Below are 20,760 nucleotides of genomic sequence, written 5' to 3'. Positions count from 1 at the left end.
GACGTTGTCTGGATAGACAGTAGCTCTTTGGTCAGCTTAACCACCCTCTCCTCCATAGCTTGCATCCTTTTGCTCATGCTTGTGATAGCGCTGAGGCTGTCTGTGTGGTATTTAGTCCATTGTTTGTTATACAGCCTATTGGCCTTAATACTGGCTGCCACACGCAGTATGTCCAGCTGGATCTCTGTTTTTGTCCTGTCGTACACTCTCTCCAGTCTCAGCTGTGCTTTTTCACAGACACTTCGCATCTTCTCTACAAAAGCAGGCAAGAAAGCTGGGTCCAGCACAGGCACGTTCGTGGATGCTGGACCGCTCAGCTCCTGAACACACTTGCTGCAGGTCAGAGATGCAAAAAAGGGAACCGGGCTCCAAGTACAGCAGACAGTCATTAAGAGGATGAGGAGCAACGCATTAGCCCACTTCACATTATGCCCAAGTAAGGCAGGCACCGCTGTAACTGCTCGTGAAGGGCTTAACCACGTCTGGCTGGAGGAGCCAGTGCAGATGCTCCGTTCTCCTGCAGAAGTTTCACCGCTGCTTCTGCTTCTGCTGCTGCTGCTGCTGCTGCCGTCGCTCCTTTCAGTTCCGTCGGCACGTCGCTCCGAGCACCTCTTCATGGTGTGTAGGAAAGTACTATGCAAATGGTTGTCTTGTAATATTAATCACCTTCCACTTGCTCGTCCTAGAAGAAATGAGTCACTTCCCGCTGTATTTATACTCTGGTGCCACTAAAAATACGAGTAATTGATGTTTTTCAAAAAACTAGTGCAGTGTGTCTTCACACTCTACCGACGTTCACTCTGCAAAGTCTCGAGTTAAACTGAGTTCCAACTGCCGAGCGCGCCTTTTATCAAGCCGCCGCAGAACCACGCGTCACGTGATTCACAGCGCTTGGGAATTAAAGAGACAGTACATATTTTCCAGCCCCTGTATGTCTGTATGCATGTCCTTCGATTTTGTCGACAAACGCTCATCCGAACAACTTTACACTCGACACTTAAGATTTTGTGCAATATGCAATCCACTTTCAAACTATTAACTTAATAATGTCAGAGAACATACCACACATATTGATACAGTAAATATTAAAAAAATATTGTTTTGTTAGATTTCGATATGCTTGTATGTAGTTATGTATAAAAAGACAACAATCATCACTAAGTGGGGGACCTGTAAATGCAACTAAGAGTAATGTGTGCTATCCTAATGTTTACACGGTGGCACATAGTATGTTATACAAATGTAGTACTTGTGTATACAATTTGTTTCATATCAGAACAATCATAATGACCGTGATACATCACCAAACACACACACACACACACACACACACACACACACACACACACACACATTATTGGCTGCTCTCAGCACGAGGCCAACGTGATCGAGCGCCACAGCTCATGATTGAAGGCGCGCTGAACATGCGCAGTGTTTTCATCTGCTCACGTGGTTAAACCAGCACCGACGGGCCGGCGCCACGCTCCCCAAACCAAGACTGTTAGGTGAAGTTCTGACCTTTACACAACACGTACAGGGAAACATTTTGACTGTATCACACAGCGCTACCGTTAATAAAATAATATTATTAATAATAATAAATTAAACAAATATAGCACTTTTCTATAGTTGGCTACACAACTTGGCAGCTGATGAGTGCGTGACGCAAGAAACAGGCTTGTACTGCTATGAATTAAAAGGTTTTTTTTCTACATTTATCTTAATATTCCGCTCCTCATTTGTTCAGCACTTTTATCAACACCAATGACGGTTTCCGGGGAAAAAACACGCTATATACACGTGTGTGATGTGTGTGTGCGTATATATATATAACTTGTTACGATGTATTTGCATGTCCTGCATCTGTATGATACAATTTGGTGTAAAAAAATACCGGGTGCTCTAATACCTCATCGGGTTACATTACACTGGCTGTTTAAGCTGCCATTTGCATATTTGTTTGGCGTGTAACCTAGAATATAATGACTCAGCAAGCAAAACTATTGTATGACAGATTATTCTTTTTTAAATGTGTTTATTTTGAATGGAAATTTGCAAGTTCAAAAACACATTCATTATAATTGCTGTCTCTCTCGTGTCATCCTCATGTCCTGGCTCAGACTGTCGCATCCAACACAGTCTCACTCCCAACTCTTCACATGTGGACGCTTGGTCAGGACTCCTCTTCGTCACCGTTCAGCGCTCTGGTTCCCCTTTAGCGTCAACTCTCAACGTGGAGGCTAGTTGTGTTGCGTGGTCTCGCTCCATATCCGCCAGCAGACAAGGGACTGAGATCACACACAGCACTTTACTTGATTAGCGGCTGCATATACGGCTCATAGGCACGCACAAAAACACGATTATCACATATTCATGTACACATTTTATCCTCTTCGATTATCCCGACTGTTGTTTATAGAAGTACAGAGTCTAAATGTGTTTTTTATATGTGTGCATTCGTTGCTAATGTGGTTGACATGCTAAGCTAACAGCTACAACCGTTAACTCACCGGAAAGTAAATGCTGAAAGTCCGAAGTAGGACGTGGCAGCTCCCCGGCCAACTCTTGTGGTTCAGGGTTCCTCAGCTCATGAACTTTCACTGTGAATCTGTTTTCACTCCAAAACCTCCGACGGGCTGAACCGACGGACTGAACCGCACCGACGACAGAGGAAGAAGACAAAGAAAATGGCCGACGACAGAAAGCCACCCCTCGCGCTCTCTGCACGCGGAGGCGGAGCACATCAAAGCGGGGTTTTCTGCCTATGAGGGATCTCAGTCAGTCCTTTGTCCGCTGGCGGATATGGGGCGAGACCGAATAACACGTTGGAAGTTGAGGTTAAAGTGTCCATATGTGACGAGTTGGGAGTGAGGATGAGTTCTTGCGTCGGATAAGGAATAACTCCCTACAAAAAAAAACCTTTAACAGGGAGGAAAAAAAATAGGGAGCAACCTCATATATATATATATATATATATATATATATATATATATCGCCTCATGTGGAGGCGATCTTTCCGTGCACACGGAACCGGTACACACAAGTGTAGTCCTGGTGGCCCCAGTTGCTTAGGACGCGCAGCCTCACATACGCCACGTCAGAAGAATGAGGCAGCTCAAATGTCTGGGTTGAACTGCCATCTTGGTCGTATGTAAACTTCCCCATCAGCGTACCTTCTTCTGAATCGTCATTCATACCATAAACCTCAAAGTCCTTAGGGGCGGATTCAATGCGGCCCGTGGGGGACGTGGATCGTGGTATGTGGCTCAGAGTGACGTGGGTGACTGTGATTGGTTGAAAGAGAGCCAAAACCAAGGTTCCCTGGGACCCTGTAAATGGCCAACACATTCCTGGGTGGAGCACTGGGTGACCCTGGATAACAATTTCCGGCCCATTGGATTTGTAATGCAGGTTCCACAGACATGGGAGGGGCTGGTGGTAGGTGTCTGAACACCTTGAGCGGACCACACTGGTACGTAGTGACTCCAGAGCGAAGTCGGCCATTTGGTCAGCCATGGGACGTCCACAGTCTTCGTCGCATTGGGAAGACGTTGTCTGGATAGACAGTAGCTCTTTGGTCAGCTTAACCACCCTCTCCTCCATAGCTTGCATCCTTTTGCTCATGCTTGTGATAGCGCTGAGGCTGTCTGTGTGGTATTTAGTCCATTGTTTGTTATACCGCCTATTGGCCTTAATACTGGCTGCCACACGCAGTATGTCCAGCTGGATCTCTGTTTTTGTCCTGTCGTACACTCTCTCCAGTCTCAGCTGTGTTTTTTCACAGACACTTCGCATCTTCTCTACAAAAGCAGGCAAGAAAGCTGGGTCCAGCACAGGCACGTTCGTGGATGCTGGACCGCTCAGCTCCTGAACACACTTGCTGCAGGTCAGAGATGCAAAAAAGGGAACCGGGCTCCAAGTACAGCAGACAGTCATTAAGAGGATGAGGAGCAACGTATTAGCCCACTTCACATTATGCCCAAGTAAGGCAGGCACCGCTGTAACTGCTCGTGAAGGGCTTAACCACGTCTGGCTGGAGGAGCCAGTGCAGATGCTCCGTTCTCCTGCAGAAGTTTCACCGCTGCTTCTGCTGCTGCTGCTGCTGCCGTCGCTCCTTTCAGTTCCGTCGGCACGTCGCTCCGAGCACCTCTTCATGGTGTGTAGGAAAGTACTATGCAAATGGTTGTCTTGTAATATTAATCACCTTCCACTTGCTCGTCCTAGAAGAAATGAGTCACTTCCCGCTGTATTTATACTCTGGTGCCACTAAAAATACGAGTAATTGATGTTTTTCAAAAAACTAGTGCAGTGTGTCTTCACACTCTACCGACGTTCACTCTGCAAAGTCTCGAGTTAAACTGAATTCCAACTGCCGAGCGCGCCTTTTATCAAGCCGCCGCAGAACCACGCGTCACGTGATTCACAGCGCTTGGGAATTAAAGAGACAGTACATATTTTCCAGCCCCTGTATGTCTGTACGCATGTCCTTCGATTTTGTCGACAAACGCTCATCCGAACAACTTTACACTCGACACTTAAGATTTTGTGCAATATGCAATCCACTTTCAAACTATTAACTTAATAATGTCAGAGAACATACCACACATATTGATACAGTAAATATTAAAAAAATATTGTTTTGTTAGATACCATACATTTCGATATGCTTGTATGTAGTTATGCATAAAAAGACAACAATCATCACTAAGTGGGGGACCTGTAAATGCAACTAAGAGTAATGTGTGCTATCCTAATGTTTACACGGTGGCACATAGTATGTTATACAAATGTAGTACTTGTGTATACAATTTGTTTCATATCAGAACAATCATAATGACCGTGATACATCACCAAACACACACACACACACACACAAACACACACACACACACACACACATTATTGGCTGCTCTCAGCACGAGGCCAACGTGATCGAGCGCCACAGCTCATGATTGAAGGCGCGCTGAACATGCGCAGTGTTTTCATCTGCTAACGTGCTAAAAACAAGCACCGACGGGCCGGCGCCACGCTCCCCGAACCAAGACTGTTAGGTGAAGTACTGATCTTTACACAACACGTACAGGGAAACATTTTGACTGTATCACACAGCGCTACCGTTAATAAAATAATATTATTAATCATAATAAATTAGACAAATATAGCACTTTTCTATAGTTGGCTACACAACTTGGCAGCTGATGAGTGCGTGACGCAAGAAACTGGCTTGTACTGCTATGAATTAAAAGGTTTTTTTTCTACATGTTTCTTAATATTCCGCTCCTCATTTGTTCAGCACTTTTATCAACACCAATGACGGTTTCCGGGAAAAAAACACGCTATATACATGTGTGTGATGTGTGTGTGCGTATATATATATAACTTGTTACGATGTATTTGCATGTCCTGCATCTGTATGATACAATTTGGTGTAAAAAAATACCGGGTGCTCTAATACCTCATCGGGTTACATTACACTGGCTGTTTAAGCTGCCATTTGCATATTTGTTTGGCGTGTAACCTTGAATATAATGACTCAGCAAGCAAAACTATTGTATGACAGATTATTCTTTTTTAAGTGTGTTTATTTTGAATGGAAATTTGCCAGTTCAAAAACACATTCATGATAATTGCTGTCTCTCTCGTGTCATCCTCATGTCCTGGCTCAGACCGTCGCATCCAACACAGTCTCACTCCCAACTCTTCACATGTGGACGCTTGGTCAGGACTCCTCTTCGTCACCCTTCAGCGCTCTGGTTCCCCTTTAGCGTCAACTCTCAACGTGGAGGCTAGTTGTGTTGCGTGGTCTCGCTCCATATCCGCCAGCAGACAAGGGACTGAGATCACACACAGCACTTTACTTGATTAGCGGCTGCATATACGGCTCATAGGCACGCACAAAAACACGATTATCACATATTCATGTACACATTTTATCCTCTTCGATTATCCCGACTGTTGTTTATAGAAGTACAGAGTCTAAATGTGTTTTTTATATGTGTGCATTCGTTGCTAATGTGGTTGACATGCTAAGCTAACAGCTACAACCGTTAACTCACCGGAAAGTAAATGCTGAAAGTCCGAAGTAGGACGTAGCAGCTCCCCGGCCAACTCTTGTGGTTCAGGGTTCCTCAGCTCATGAACTTTCACTGTGAATCTGTTTTCACTCCAAAACCTCCGACGGGCTGAACCGACGGACTGAACCGCACCGACGACAGAGGAAGAAGACAAAGAAAATGGCCGACGACAGAAAGCCACCCCTCGCGCTCTCTGCACGCGGAGGCGGAGCACATCAAAGCGGGGTTTTCTGCCTATGAGGGATCTCAGTCAGTCCTTTGTCTGCTGGCGGATATGGGGCGAGACCGAATAACACGTTGGAAGTTGAGGTTATAGTGTCCATATGTGACGAGTTGGGAGTGAGGATGAGTTCTTGCGTCGGATAAGGAATAACTCCCTACAAAAAAAACCCTTTAACAGGGAGGAAAAAAAATAGGGAGCAACCTCATATATATATATACATATATATATCGCCTCATGTGGAGGCGATCTTTCCGTGCACACGGAACCGGTACACACAAGTGTAGTCCTGCTGGCCCCAGTTGCTTAGGACGCGCAGCCTCACATACGCCACGTCAGAAGAATGAGGCAGCTCAAATGTCTGGGTTGAACTGCCATCTTGGTCGTATGTAAACTTCCCCATCAGCGTACCTTCTTCTGAATCGTCATTCATACCATAAACCTCAAAGTCCTTAGGGGCGGATTCAATGCGGCCCGTGGGGGACGTGGATCGTGGTATGTGGTCCAGAGTGACGTGGGTGACTGTGATTGGTTGAAAGAGAGCGAAAACCAAGGTTCCCTGGGACCCTGTAAATGGCCAACACATTCCTGGGTGGAGCACTGGGTGACCCTGGATAACAATTTCCGGCCCATTGGATTTGTAATGCAGGTTCCACAGACATGGGAGGGGCTGGTGGTAGGTGTCTGAACACCTTGAGCGGACCACACTGGTACGTAGTGACTCCAGAGCGAAGTCGGCCATTTGGTCAGCCATGGGACGTCCACAGTCTTCGTCGCATTGGGAAGACGTTGTCTGGATAGACAGTAGCTCTTTGGTCAGCTTAACCACCCTCTCCTCCATAGCGTGCATCCTTTCGCTCATGCTTGTGATAGCGCTGAGGCTGTCTGTGTGGTATTTAGTCCATTGTTTGTTATACAGCCTATTGGCCTTAATACTGGCTGCCACACGCAGTATGTCCAGCTGGATCTCTGTTTTTGTCCTGTCGTACACTCTCTCCAGTCTCAGCTGTGTTTTTTCACAGACACTTCGCATCTTCTCTACAAAAGCAGGCAAGAAAGCTGGGTCCAGCACAGGCACGTTCGTGGATGCTGGACCGCTCAGCTCCTGAACACACTTGCTGCAGGTCAGAGATGCAAAAAAGGGAACCGGGCTCCAAGTACAGCAGACAGTCATTAAGAGGATGAGGAGCAACGTATTAGCCCACTTCACATTATGCCCAAGTAAGGCAGGCACCGCTGTAACTGCTCGTGAAGGGCTTAACCACGTCTGGCTGGAGGGGCCAGTGCAGATGCTCCGTTCTCCTGCAGAAGTTTCACCGCTGCTTCTGCTGCTGCTGCTGCTGCCGTCGCTCCTTTCAGTTCCGTCGGCACGTCGCTCCGAGCACCTCTTCATGGTGTGCAGGAAAGTACTATGCAAATGGTTGTCTTGTAATATTAATCACCTTCCACTTGCTCGTCCTAGAAGAAATGAGTCACTTCCCGCTGTATTTATACTCTGGTGCCACTAAAAATACGAGTAATTGATGTTTTTCAAAAAACTAGTACAGTGTGTCTTCACACTCTACCGACGTTCACTCTGCAAAGTCTCGAGTTAAACTGAATTCCAACTGCCGAGCGCGCCTTTTATCAAGCCGCAGCAGAACCACGCGTCACGTGATTCACAGCGCTTGGGAATTAAAGAGACAGTACATATTTTCCAGCCCCTGTATGTCTGTATGCATGTCCTTCGATTTTGTCGACAAACGCTCATCCGAACAACTTTACACTCGACACTTAAGATTTTGTGCAATATGCAATCCACTTTCAAACTATTAACTTAATAATGTCAGAGAACATACCACACATATTGATACAGTAAATATTAAAAAAATATTGTTTTGTTACATTTCGATATGCTTGTATGTAGTTATGTATAAAAAGACAACAATCATCACTAAATGGGGGACCTGTAAATGCAACTAAGAGTAATGCGTGCTATCCTAATGTTTACACGGTGGCACATAGTATGTTATACAAATGTAGTACGTGTGTATACGATTTGTTTCATATCAGAACAATCATAATGACCGTGATACATCACCAAACACACACACACACACACACACACATTATTGGCTGCTCTCAGCACGAGGCCAACGTGATCGAGCGCCACAGCTCATGATTGAAGGCGCGCTGAACATGCGCAGTGTTTTCATCTGCTCACGTGGTTAAACCAGCACCGACGGGCCGGCGCCACGCTCCCCAAACCAAGACTGTTAGATGAAGTACTAACCTTTACACAACACGTACAGGGAAACATTTTGACTGTATCACACAGCGCTACCGTTAATAAAATATTATTATTAATCATAATAAATTAAACTAATATAGCACTTTTCTATAGTTGTCTACACAACTTGGCAGCTGATGAGTGCGTGACGCAAGAAACAGGCTTGTACTGCTATGAATTAAACGGGTTTTTTCTACATGTTTCTTAATATTCCGCTCATTTATTCAGCACTTTTATCAACACCAATGACGGTTAACGGGAAAAAAACACGCTATATACATGTGTGTGATGTGTGTGTGCGTATATATATATAACTTGTTACGATGTATTTGCATGTCCTGCATCTGTATGATACAATTTGGTGTAAAAAAATACCGGGTACTCTTATACCTCATCGGGTTACATTACACTGGCTGTTTAAGCTGCCATTTGCATATTTGTTTGGCGTGTAACCTTGAATATAATGACTCAGCAAGCAAAACTATTGTATGACAGATTATTCTTTTTTAAGTGTGTTTATTTTGAATGGAAATTTGCAAGTTCAAAAACACATTCATGATAATTGCTGTCTCTCTCGTGTCATCCTCATGTCCTGGCTCAGACCGTCGCATCCAACACAGTCTCACTCCCAACTCTTCACATGTGGACGCTTGGTCAGGACTCCTCTTCGTCACCCTTCAGCGCTCTGGTTCCCCTTTAGCGTCAACTCTCAACGTGGAGGCTAGTTGTGTTGCGTGGTCTCGCTCCATATCCGCCAGCAGACAAGGGACTGAGATCACACACAGCACTTTACTTGATTAGCGGCTGCATATACGGCTCATAGGCACGCACAAAAACACGATTATCACATATTCATGTACACATTTTATCCTCTTCGATTATCCCGACTGTTTTTTATAGAAGTACAGAGTCTAAATGTGTTTCTTATATGTGTGCATTCGTTGCTAATGTGGTTGACATGCTAAGCTAACAGCTACAACCGTTAACTCACTGGAAAGTAAATGTTGAAAGTCCGAAGTAGGACGTAGCAGCTCCCCGGCCAACTCTTGTGGTTCAGGGTTCCTCAGCTCAGGAACTTTCACTGTGAATCTGTTTTCACTCCAAAACCTCCGACGGACTGAACCGACGGACTTGAACCGCACCGACGACAGAGGAAGAAGACAAAGAAAATGGCCGACGACAGAAAGCCACCCCTCGCGCTCTCTGCACGCGGAGGCGGAGCACATCAAAGCGGGGTTTTCTGCCTATGAGGGATCTCAGTCAGTCCTTTGTCTGCTGGCGGATATGGGGCGAGACCGAATAACACGTTGGAAGTTGAGGTTAAAGTGTCCACATGTGACGAGTTGGGAGTGAGGATGAGTTCTTGCGTCGGATAAGGAATAACTCCCTACAAAAAAACCCTTTAACAGGGAGGAAAAAAATAGGGAGCAACCTCACATATTTATACATATATATATCGCCTCATGTGGAGGCGATCTTTCCGTGCACACGGAACCGGTACACACAAGTGTAGTCCTGGTGGCCCCAGTTGCTTAGGACGCGCAGCCTCACATACGCCACGTCAGAAGAATGAGGCAACTCAAATGTCTGGGTTGAACTGCCATCTTGGTCGTATGTAAACTTCCCCATCAGCGTGCCTTCTTCTGAATCGTCATTCCTACCATACACCTCAAAGTCCTTAGGGGCGGAGTCAATGCGGCCCGTGGGGGACGTGGATCGTGGTATGTGGTCCAGAGTGACGTGGGTGACTGTGATTGGTTGAAAGAGAGCCAAAACCAAGGTTCCCTGGGACCCTGTAAATGGCCAACACATTCCTGGGTGGAGCACGGGGTGACCCTGGATAACAGTTTCCGGCCCATTGGATTTGTAATGCAGCTTCCACAGACATGGGACGGGTTGATGGTAGGTGTCTGAACACCTTGAGCGGACCACACTGGTACGTAGTGACTCCAGAGCGAAGTCGGCCATTTGGTCAGCCATGGGACGTCCACAGTCTTCGTCGCATTGGGAAGACGTTGTCTGGGTAGACAGTAGCTCTTTGGTCAGCTTAACCACCATCTCCTCCATAGCTTGCATCCTATTGCTAAGGCTTGTGATAGCGCTGAGGCTGTCTGTGTGGTATTTAGTCCATTGTTTGTTATACAGCCTATTGGCCTTAATACTGGCTGCCACACGCAGTATGTCCAGCTGGATCTCTGTTTTTGTCCTGTCGTACACTCTCTCCAGTCTCAGCTGTGTTTTTTCACAGACACTTCGCATCTTCTCTACAAAAGCAGACAAGACAGCTGGGTCAAGCACAGGCACGTTCGTGGATGCTGGACCGCTCAGCTCCTGAACACACTTGCTGCAGGTCAGAGATGCAAAAAGGGGAACCGGGCTCCAAGTACAGCAGACAGTCATTAAGAGGATGAGGAGCAACGTATTAGCCCACTTCACATTATGCCCGAGTAAGGCAGGCACCGCTGTAACTGCTCGTGAAGGGCTTAACCACGTCTGGCTGGAGGAGCCAGTGCAGATGCTCCGTTCTCCTGCAGAAGTTTCACCGCTGCTTCTGCTGCTGCTGCTGCTGCCGTCGCTCCTTTCAGTTCCGTCGGCACGTCGCTCCGAGCACCTCTTCATGGTGTGTAGGAAAGTACTATGCAAATGGTTGTCTTGTAATATTAATCACCTTCCACTTGCTCGTCCTAGAAGAAATGATTCACTTCCCGCTGTATTTATACTCTGGTGCCACTAAAAATACGAGTAATTGATGTTTTTCAAAAAACTAGTGCAGTGTGTCTTCACACTCTACCGACGTTCACTCTACAAAGTCTCGAGTTAAACTGAGTTCCAACTGCCGAGCGCGCCTTTTATCAAGCCGCCGCAGAACCACGCGTCACGTGATTCACAGCGCTTGGGAATTAAAGAGACAGTACATATTTTCCAGCCCCTGTATGTCTGTATGCATGTCCTTCGATTTTGTCGACAAACGCTCATCCGAACAACTTTACACTCGACACTTAAGATTTTGTGCAATATGCAATCCACTTTCAAACTATTAACTTAATAATGTCAGAGAACATACCACACATATTGATACAGTAAATATTAAAAAAATATTGTTTTGTTACATTTCGATATGCTTGTATGTAGTTATGTATAAAAAGACAACAATCATCACTAAATGGGGGACCTGTAAATGCAACTAAGAGTAATGTGTGCTATCCTAATGTTTACACGGTGGCACATAGTATGTTATACAAATGTAGTACGTGTGTATACGATTTGTTTCATATCAGAACAATCATAATGACCGTGATACATCACCAAACACACACACACAGACACATTATTGGCTGCTCTCAGCACGAGGCCAACGTGATCGAGCGCCACAGCTCATGATTGAAGGCGCGCTGAACATGCGCAGTGTTTTCATCTGCTCACGTGATTAAACCAGCACCGACGGGCCGGCGCCACGCTCCCCAAACCAAGACTGTTAGATGAAGTACTAACCTTTACACAACACGTACAGGGAAACATTTTGACTGTATCACACAGCGCTACCGTTAATAAAATATTATTATTAATCATAATAAATTAAACTAATATAGCACTTTTCTATAGTTGGCTACACAACTTTGCAGCTGGTGAGTGCGTGACGCAAGAAACTGGCTTGTACTGCTATGAATTAAAAGGTTTTTTTCTACATGTTTCTTAATATTCCGCTCATTTATTCAGCACTTTTATCAACACCAATGACGGTTAACGGGAAAAAACACGCTATATACACGTGTGTGATGTGTGTGTGTGTATATACATATATATATAACTTGTTACGATGTATTTGCATGTCCTGTATCTGTATGATACAATTTGGTGTAAAAAAATACCGGTTACTCTTATACCTCATCGGGTTACATTACACTGGCTGTTTAAGCTGCCATTTGCATATTTGTTTGGCGTGTAACCTTGAATATAATGACTCAGCAAGCAAAACTATTGTATGACAGATTATTCTTTTTTAAATGTGTTTATTTTGAATGGAAATTTGCAAGTTCAAAAACACATTCATGATAATTGCTGTCTCTCTCGTGTCATCCTCATGTCCTGGCTCAGACCGTCGCATCCAACACAGTCTCACTCCCAACTCTTCACATGTGGACGCTTGGTCAGGACTCCTCTTCGTCACCGTTCAGCGCTCTGGTTCCCCTTTAGCGTCAACTCTCAACGTGGAGGCTAGTTGTGTTGCGTGGTCTCGCTCCATATCCGCCAGCAGACAAGGGACTGAGATCACACACAGCACTTTACTTGATTAGCGGCTGCATATACGGCTCATAGGCACGCACAAAAACACGATTATCACATATTCATGTACACATTTTATCCTCTTCGATTATCCCGACTGTTTTTTATAGAAGTACAGAGTCTAAATGTGTTTCTTATATGTGTGCATTCGTTGCTAATGTGGTTGACATGCTAAGCTAACAGCTACAACCGTTAACTCACTGGAAAGTAAATGTTGAAAGTCCGAAGTAGGACGTAGCAGCTCCCCGGCCAACTCTTGTGGTTCAGGGTTCCTCAGCTCATGAACTTTCACTGTGAATCTGTTTTCACTCCAAAACCTCCGACGGACTGAACCGACGGACTTGAACCGCACCGACGACAGAGGAAGAAGACAAAGAAAATGGCCGACGACAGAAAGCCACCCCTCGCGCTCTCTGCACGCGGAGGCGGAGCACATCAAAGCGGGGTTTTCTGCCTATGAGGGATCTCAGTCAGTCCTTTGTCTGCTGGCGGATATGGGGCGAGACCGAATAACACGTTGGAAGTTGAGGTTAAAGTGTCCACATGTGACGAGTTGGGAGTGAGGATGAGTTCTTGCGTCGGATAAGGAATAACTCCCTACAAAAAAACCCTTTAACAGGGAGGAAAAAAATAGGGAGCAACCTCACATATTTATATATATATATATCGCCTCATGTGGAGGCGATCTTTCCGTGCACACGGAACCGGTACACACAAGTGTAGTCCTGGTGGCCCCAGTTGCTTAGGACGCGCAGCCTCACATACGCCACGTCAGAAGAATGAGGCAGCTCAAATGTCTGGGTTGAACTGCCATCTTGGTCGTATGTAAACTTCCCCATCAGCGTGCCTTCTTCTGAATCGTCATTCATACCATACACCTCAAAGTCCTTAGGGGCGGAGTCAATGCGGCCCGTGGGGGACGTGGATCGTGGTATGTGGTCCAGAGTGACGTGGGTGACTGTGATTGGTTGAAAGAGAGCCAAAACCAAGGTTCCCTGGGACCCTGTAAATGGCCAACACATTCCTGGGTGGAGCACTGGGTGACCCTGGATAACAGTTTCCGGCCCATTGGATTTGTAATGCAGCTTCCACAGACATGGGACGGGTTGATGGTAGGTGTCTGAACACCTTGAGCGGACCACACTGGTACGTAGTGACTCCAGAGCGAAGTCGGCCATTTGGTCAGCCATGGGACGTCCACAGTCTTCGTCGCATTGGGAAGACGTTGTCTGGGTAGACAGTAGCTCTTTGGTCAGCTTAACCACACTCTCCTCCATAGCTTGCATCCTATTGCTAAGGCTTGTGATAGCGCTGAGGCTGTCTGTGTGGTATTTAGTCCATTGTTTGTTATACAGCCTATTGGCCTTAATACTGGCTGCCACACGCAGTATGTCCAGCTGGATCTCTGTTTTTGTCCTGTCGTACACTCTCTCCAGTCTCAGCTGTGTTTTTTCACAGACACTTCGCATCTTCTCTACAAAAGCAGACAAGACAGCTGGGTCAAGCACAGGCACGTTCGTGGATGCTGGACCGCTCAGCTCCTGAACACACTTGCTGCAGGTCAGAGATGCAAAAAGGGGAACCGGGCTCCAAGTACAGCAGACAGTCATTAAGAGGATGAGGAGCAACGTATTAGCCCACTTCACATTATGCCCGAGTAAGGCAGGCACCGCTGTAACTGCTCGTGAAGGGCTTAACCACGTCTGGCTGGAGGAGCCAGTGCAGATGCTCCGTTCTCCTGCAGAAGTTTCACCGCTGCTTCTGCTGCTGCTGCCGTCGCTCCTTTCAGTTCCGTCGGCACGTCGCTCCGAGCACCTCTTCATGGTGTGTAGGAAAGTACTATGCAAATGGTTGTCTTGTAATATTAGTCACCTTCCACTTGCTCGTCCTAGAAGAAATGATTCACTTCCCGCTGTATTTATACTCTGGTGCCACTAAAAATTGATGTTTTTCAAAAAACTAGTGCAGTGTGTCTTCACACTCTACCGACGTTCACTCTACAAAGTCTCGAGTTAAACTGAGTTCCAACTGCCGACGCGCGTTTTATCAAGCTGCCGCAGAACCACGCGTCACGTGATTCACAGCGCTTGGGAATTAAAGAGACAGTACATATTTTTCCAGCCCCTCTATGTCTGTATGCATTAAACTGATGATCAGTTTAATGTATCTTTGAACCCATATGATTCAGTGTTATTATCATTGCTAGTAGGTATGTGGATAAACTCTCTACATTTTATTTTCCCTTTAATACAGCTGTAATAACATGAACATCAGGACTTTGACAGATTCCTGCTCCTACTGTTCTTCACCCCCCCCCTTTCTCCCCAGTTATATCCAGCCAATTACCCCACTCTACTTAGCCGTCCCGGTCACTGCTCCACCCCCTCTGCCGATCCAGGGAGGGCTGCAGACTACCACATGCCTCCTCCGATACATGTGGATTCACCAGCCGCTTCTTTTCACCTGACAGTGAGGCGTTTCACCTGGGGGACATAGCGCGTGGGAGGATCCTGCTATTCCCCCCAGTTCCCCCTCCCCCCCAAACAGGTGCCCCAACCGACGAGAGGAGGCGCCAGTGCAGTGTCCAGGACACATACCCACATCCAGCTTCCCACCTGCAGACACGGTCACTTGTGTCTGCAGGGACGCCCTACCAAGCCGGATGTAACACAGGGATTCGAACCGGCGAGCCTCCTTTTGGTATGCAATGGAATAGACCGCTATATGCTACCCAGACGCCCCTGATTCTCCTGTTCTGACTGAATGATGGCTGGAGAAATCACTAATTTTAAGACATGGCTACATAGAAAACATAAACATGAGCACATGTTATAGCACATGTTATAACCTATCAAACTAGCTGGACGACTTTCGTCATTACGCGTGAGGTGTCACAGGCATAGCACAGTAGTAAAAATGAAATCAACATGATTTAGAAGAAGAGGAGGGGGGCAAAAGGAATAAACAGAGTCTTAATTTTACCTAATCTTCAGATACATTGATGGCAACATTTGCATATCAACTTTAAAAATCAAAAGGTCACAAGACAAGACGAGAAAGAAGCTGTAACAGGAAGAAGGTGAGGCAATATGAATGAGCCTAGTTTGACCCCCAGATTCAATTCGGAATGAATGAGGAACGACACGCGAATGTGTTTGGTTAAGTGACCTGGACTCCTCCACTCCAAAAATAACACAAACACATTTGTACACGACTTTATAATATAGACACTAAGCATTATAACACAGATGCATTTGTATTTACGTCACTCCCGTGCATTAACCAGCACTTTGTGTGTACAACACATGTGTTTGTAGGAAGCAAGGAACACATTATTCAACTTTTAAAACCCTGTATCATCATCACGTTGGCTTCCTGCCAGCATGCCTCGACTTACAACTGAACACCAGTACCAGAACCGGAACTCATTTTCCACACTTACTTATTATAAAAACCTGTTGAATGTGAATGCTCTGTATGACCAGGCTCAAGGTCATCTTTATTATCCCCGAGGGGCAATTTGTTGCACAGCCAGCAGCAAAAACAATCAACACCAACGATCAACACACAAACAACTGACACCAAGAAACATTGGAATTACATGATATTATTCAGAAGGCCCACAGCAGCAGGGACAAATTAATTCTTAGTCTTTCGGTCCTGCATCATGGCAGATGATATATCTGTGACCAGGTGGAAGCAACCTGAACTCAGTGGACGATGGGCGACTCGGGTCAGCAGGAACTGACTGGGCTTCTTTGTGGCTCTGACTTTGTACACATGGGAGAGGTCGTTTAGATCTGTGCCTGCAATTTTCAGCACATTTCCTTCTAACCTGTCCCTGTTTTTCAAGGTAAGTGACCCACACCAGCAAATAAAAGAGAAGGTGAGAACAGACTCAATAAAACAAGAGTAAAACATTCTCATGAACGTCTTTATGCATGCTCAGTAATCCAGGTAAGGAACACTAGTTAATGGTCATGGCATTGGTTTCAGTTGTTATGCCACTGTATTCAAAGGAAGTTGAATCAGTTCATCTGGATACAATGTTTATTGACAGATACATAAACAATACAGTGGCATAACGACTGAAACCAACGATCAGTTTCATATGCAAATAGGCGTGACAATTAACTAGAGTTTCAATGGCCATGTGTACTATATTCACAGAGGATTTGGGAACGGTTGCAGTCACAGCATTGTAAGATGGTGACAGATGTACTCTTACCCCCCCTTTCAGGGATGGTCGTTCCCTCTTAACATAGATGGCCTCTTTGACTCCCCGTTCAAACCAGCGTTCCTCCCTATCAAGGATGTGCACATCCTCATCCTTGCCACTGGCCAGTAGATGGGTGTAGACTGTGGAGTCCTGGACTGACATGTTAGCTCTCCCGTGTTGTGCCATCCTCTTGGCCAGCATCTGTTTAGTTTCCCCAAATCTGAACCAATGGCTAGATGAGATATGTGGATGACACCCAGGTTAAAGTTAAATCTCAGGACGTACCACATTGCACCGACCACATTAACTCTGTAGACAACCACATCAAGTTCACCAGGGAGGATGTGAAAAATGACAAGTTAGCCTTCTTACACTGTGACACTGCAGTTAGTGATGGGGGACATTTGATCATTGATGTTTACCCTAAACCAACACATACTGATGAGTACTTAAGGTTTGACTCTCATCATCCACTGGAGCACAAACTGGGAGTCATCAGGACACTGTACCACCAAGCTGACAATGTCCCCACCGACACAGCGGCCGGTGAAGAGGAGAAATCCCACATTAAACAGGCCCTGGTTAAGTGTGGTTATCCTAACTGGGCGTTTGTCAAAGCCAGGAAGATGCCCAAACAGTGCACCAGCCGATAGAAGAGAGAAGGACAACAGCTGCCTAACCAGTGGGGATTCTGTATGTGGCGGGAGTGTCAGAACAGTTGAGCCCTGTATTTTCTAAATACTGTGTCTCAGTTGCTTTCAAACCCCAAAATATGCTGCGCCAGTAGTCGGATGGATGTGCACAAGGATGGATGTGCACATCCTCATCTTTGAAAGCGTGGCCGCTGGCCTGTAGATGGGTGTAGACTGTGGAGCCCTGGCCTGACGTGTTAGCTCTCCTGTGTTGTGCCTCTGTGAATAGTATACATGGCCACTGAAACTCTAGTTAATGGTCACGCCCATATTTGAAAATGAAACCAATCATTGGTCTCGGTTTATTATGCCACTGTATTGTTTATAAGGGTGGGGATACCTGCAGTCAGTTGAGACTGAGGAGGTCACCTAGATGAGTGATGAAACATTTCTCTCAATAAGCGTTGTACCCACATGAAATGATTCCCCTCCCTGTGATTCTCATAACTGTGGTGTCCAACATTAAAACTTCTGAGCGTCTCATAAAAACACATGCACTGATGGGCCTTTGCACAAACAACGTCAGCATTTGGTTCAAACTCATCATCAATTATTGTCCCCAGATACTGTTGGATCTTCCAACAGCCTGGCCATTAATAACAGCAAGAATAAAAGGGGGAGCTTCTTCCTAGAGTCAATTATCTGTCCCTGTGTTTTGGACACATTTATGTCCAAGAAGGAGCATTTACACCAGTCATTAAAATCTTCCACCACTGGACCGAGGTCTGTTTCATCATTACTGAGCAGGGTCACAACAACTGCATCATCCACGAACTTGATGATGTGTTTGCCCTCATAACAACACTGTAACTCATGTGTATAAAACATAAAAATGGTGAGGACACACCCCTTGGGGGAACCGGTGAAACACCATTGACTTTCACCTTTTGAGACCTCTATCCATCCATCCATTATCCACACCACTTATCCTGCTCTCAGGGTCGCGGGGATGCGGGAGCCTATCCCAGCAGTCATTAGGCGGCAGGCGGGGAGACACCCTGGACAAGCCACCAGTCCATCACAGGGCCGACACATTCACACCTAGGGACAATTTTAGTAAGTCCAATTCACCTGACCTACATGTCTTTGGACTGCGGGAGGAAACCAGAGCACCCGGAGGAAACACATGCAGACACGAGGAGGACATGCAAACTCCACACAGAGAACGACCCGGGATGACCCCCACAGTTGGACAACCCCAGGGTTTGAACCCAGGACCTTCTTGCGCCACCGTGATGCCCCCTTTTGAGATCTGTCAGTTAAAAAGTGAACCAGCCATCATATTAATCCAGGGTCAATGTTGCAGATGCTGGTCAGTCCATCTGCTAAAATGTGAGGACAAGCAGTTAAAAGCTAAGGAGAAGTCAATAAAAAGCAATCGTACAACATTCTTTGCACCATCCAGGTGATCCAGGACCAGGTTAAGTAGGATGCCCGTGGCATCCTCAACACTTCAGCCTGTCCTGTAGGCAAACTGCAGTGGATCCAATTTTGTTTTGAGTTGCACCTCTTCTTTAATTTCATAATCTTCTTCTGCCTTGACTATATCTGTTTGCCAAACTACTTGATATCTAACACTAGTTCATCCCTTTGGCTTCAAGTCTCTCAGATAATGACAGGCCTTGGACATTATTTTGAAAGAAAGTATATAGAAATGTCAAATTAATCCCAACCAGCACAAAGCAGTGACATTTCGGTACGTCGGTCAGACACCGTCAGTTTGTATATGTCCTCTAAAAAAGGTTGTGATCTGTCTATTCCTCTCCTTTAAGCTGGGTTGAAGAACATAAATCCAGTAGAAATGAAAAGTACACCGTCTACTCTGTATTAAATCGTCGTCACAGCCACAGTGTACAGTAAAAAAATCTGTCTTCAAAGTTAGGTCCCCTAAACTAGACCAGACTGCCAAAAACCAGGTCAGGATACAAGTATGTTTGTGAATGTGTGCATGTGCAGCATGTGTGTGACAGTAGCGTCTTTATGTCTTTTGCTTGTAGCTCAACATTGCTCCCCACTGGCAACTGCTGGAATAAACTTTTTTTGGGAGGGGGGGGTGGAGGGGGTTATACAGTAATTCAACTATTGGGCTACGGGACAAAATAAAAACCTCCATTACCTTAAAGTGTAGAACGCTGATTTAATTTGGAGGTAAGTCTTCCTTCCATTATCCGTCGATTGTGAGTTTTTGGGTGGATTTTCAAAAGGATGCGGAGGGTTGTACAACATTTTTGGATTAAATCAAGTCAAGTCAATTTTATTTGTATAGCCCAACATCACAAATTACAAATTTGCCTCAAGGGGCTTTACAGCCTCTGATAACTGGGCCATAAAAATATAGATTCAACAAAGCAACACCGCATACCTTTCTATCTATTTGATAAGTTAGGCGACTTAGATGACTTAGATGGCAGTAGTGGGGGTGAAAACATTATTACATTTACATACTTAAGGACTTTCAAAAATCACAAATGCCCAGAAAGAGGCTTCAAGCCCTCTGTGGGGTCTATTTTAATTTCAGTGCACTCGGTGCAAATGAAAAGCTCACTGTAATTTGCTGTGAAGGCCGTTTGAGTATGAACTATTAGTGCACAGAACTGCGCCCAGCTGCGCCCGCTCCACGTGATCTTTAAAAAAACAAATCGGGGGGCGCGGCTTCTGTTGTTTAACCGACGGGTACTTGGCTTACCTTCATGCTACACGCCAGCTCCATCAGCTTCTTTGCATTCTCCTCAGAACGGTACCGCTTAGGGACCGGAACACGGAAAAACTTGAGCGCTCCCTCGAAATCACTTTGGATCAGATCGTCTTTAGATGTCTAGACGGAAAATAGATTAGAATACAAACATAGATTAGAATACAACAATAGATTAGGCACAGACTGGTTCAGAATGGTATGTCCCATTGGACAGTATCTTTAAAGTAAAGCATGTTAAATTACAATGCCCCCCCCCAAACAACATTACATCTATAGAAAAAATCATTAGGATCTATTAATCAGTCAG

At 45.6% G+C, this 20,760-nt stretch overlaps 1 protein-coding gene across 2 annotated transcripts in view; it reads right to left on the bottom strand.

Annotated features, from left to right (window-relative positions):
* LOC130121504 (rab GTPase-activating protein 1) overlaps nt 1–20,760 on the bottom strand; it is a 213,128-nt gene that overhangs the window by 62,360 nt on the left and 130,008 nt on the right. For both annotated transcript variants that reach the window (XM_056290319.1, XM_056290320.1), the window contains one exon: nt 20,445–20,573. In XM_056290319.1, coding sequence (XP_056146294.1) covers nt 20,445–20,573 — 129 coding nt within the window. The remainder of the gene's footprint in view (nt 1–20,444; nt 20,574–20,760) is intronic.

This window comes from Lampris incognitus, chromosome 12, assembly GCF_029633865.1.
Source record: "Lampris incognitus isolate fLamInc1 chromosome 12, fLamInc1.hap2, whole genome shotgun sequence".
NCBI classification, from domain to species: domain Eukaryota; kingdom Metazoa; phylum Chordata; class Actinopteri; order Lampriformes; family Lampridae; genus Lampris; species Lampris incognitus.
The sequence above is the reverse complement of the archived record's forward strand: the minus strand, read 5'-3'. Positions and strand labels throughout refer to the sequence as shown.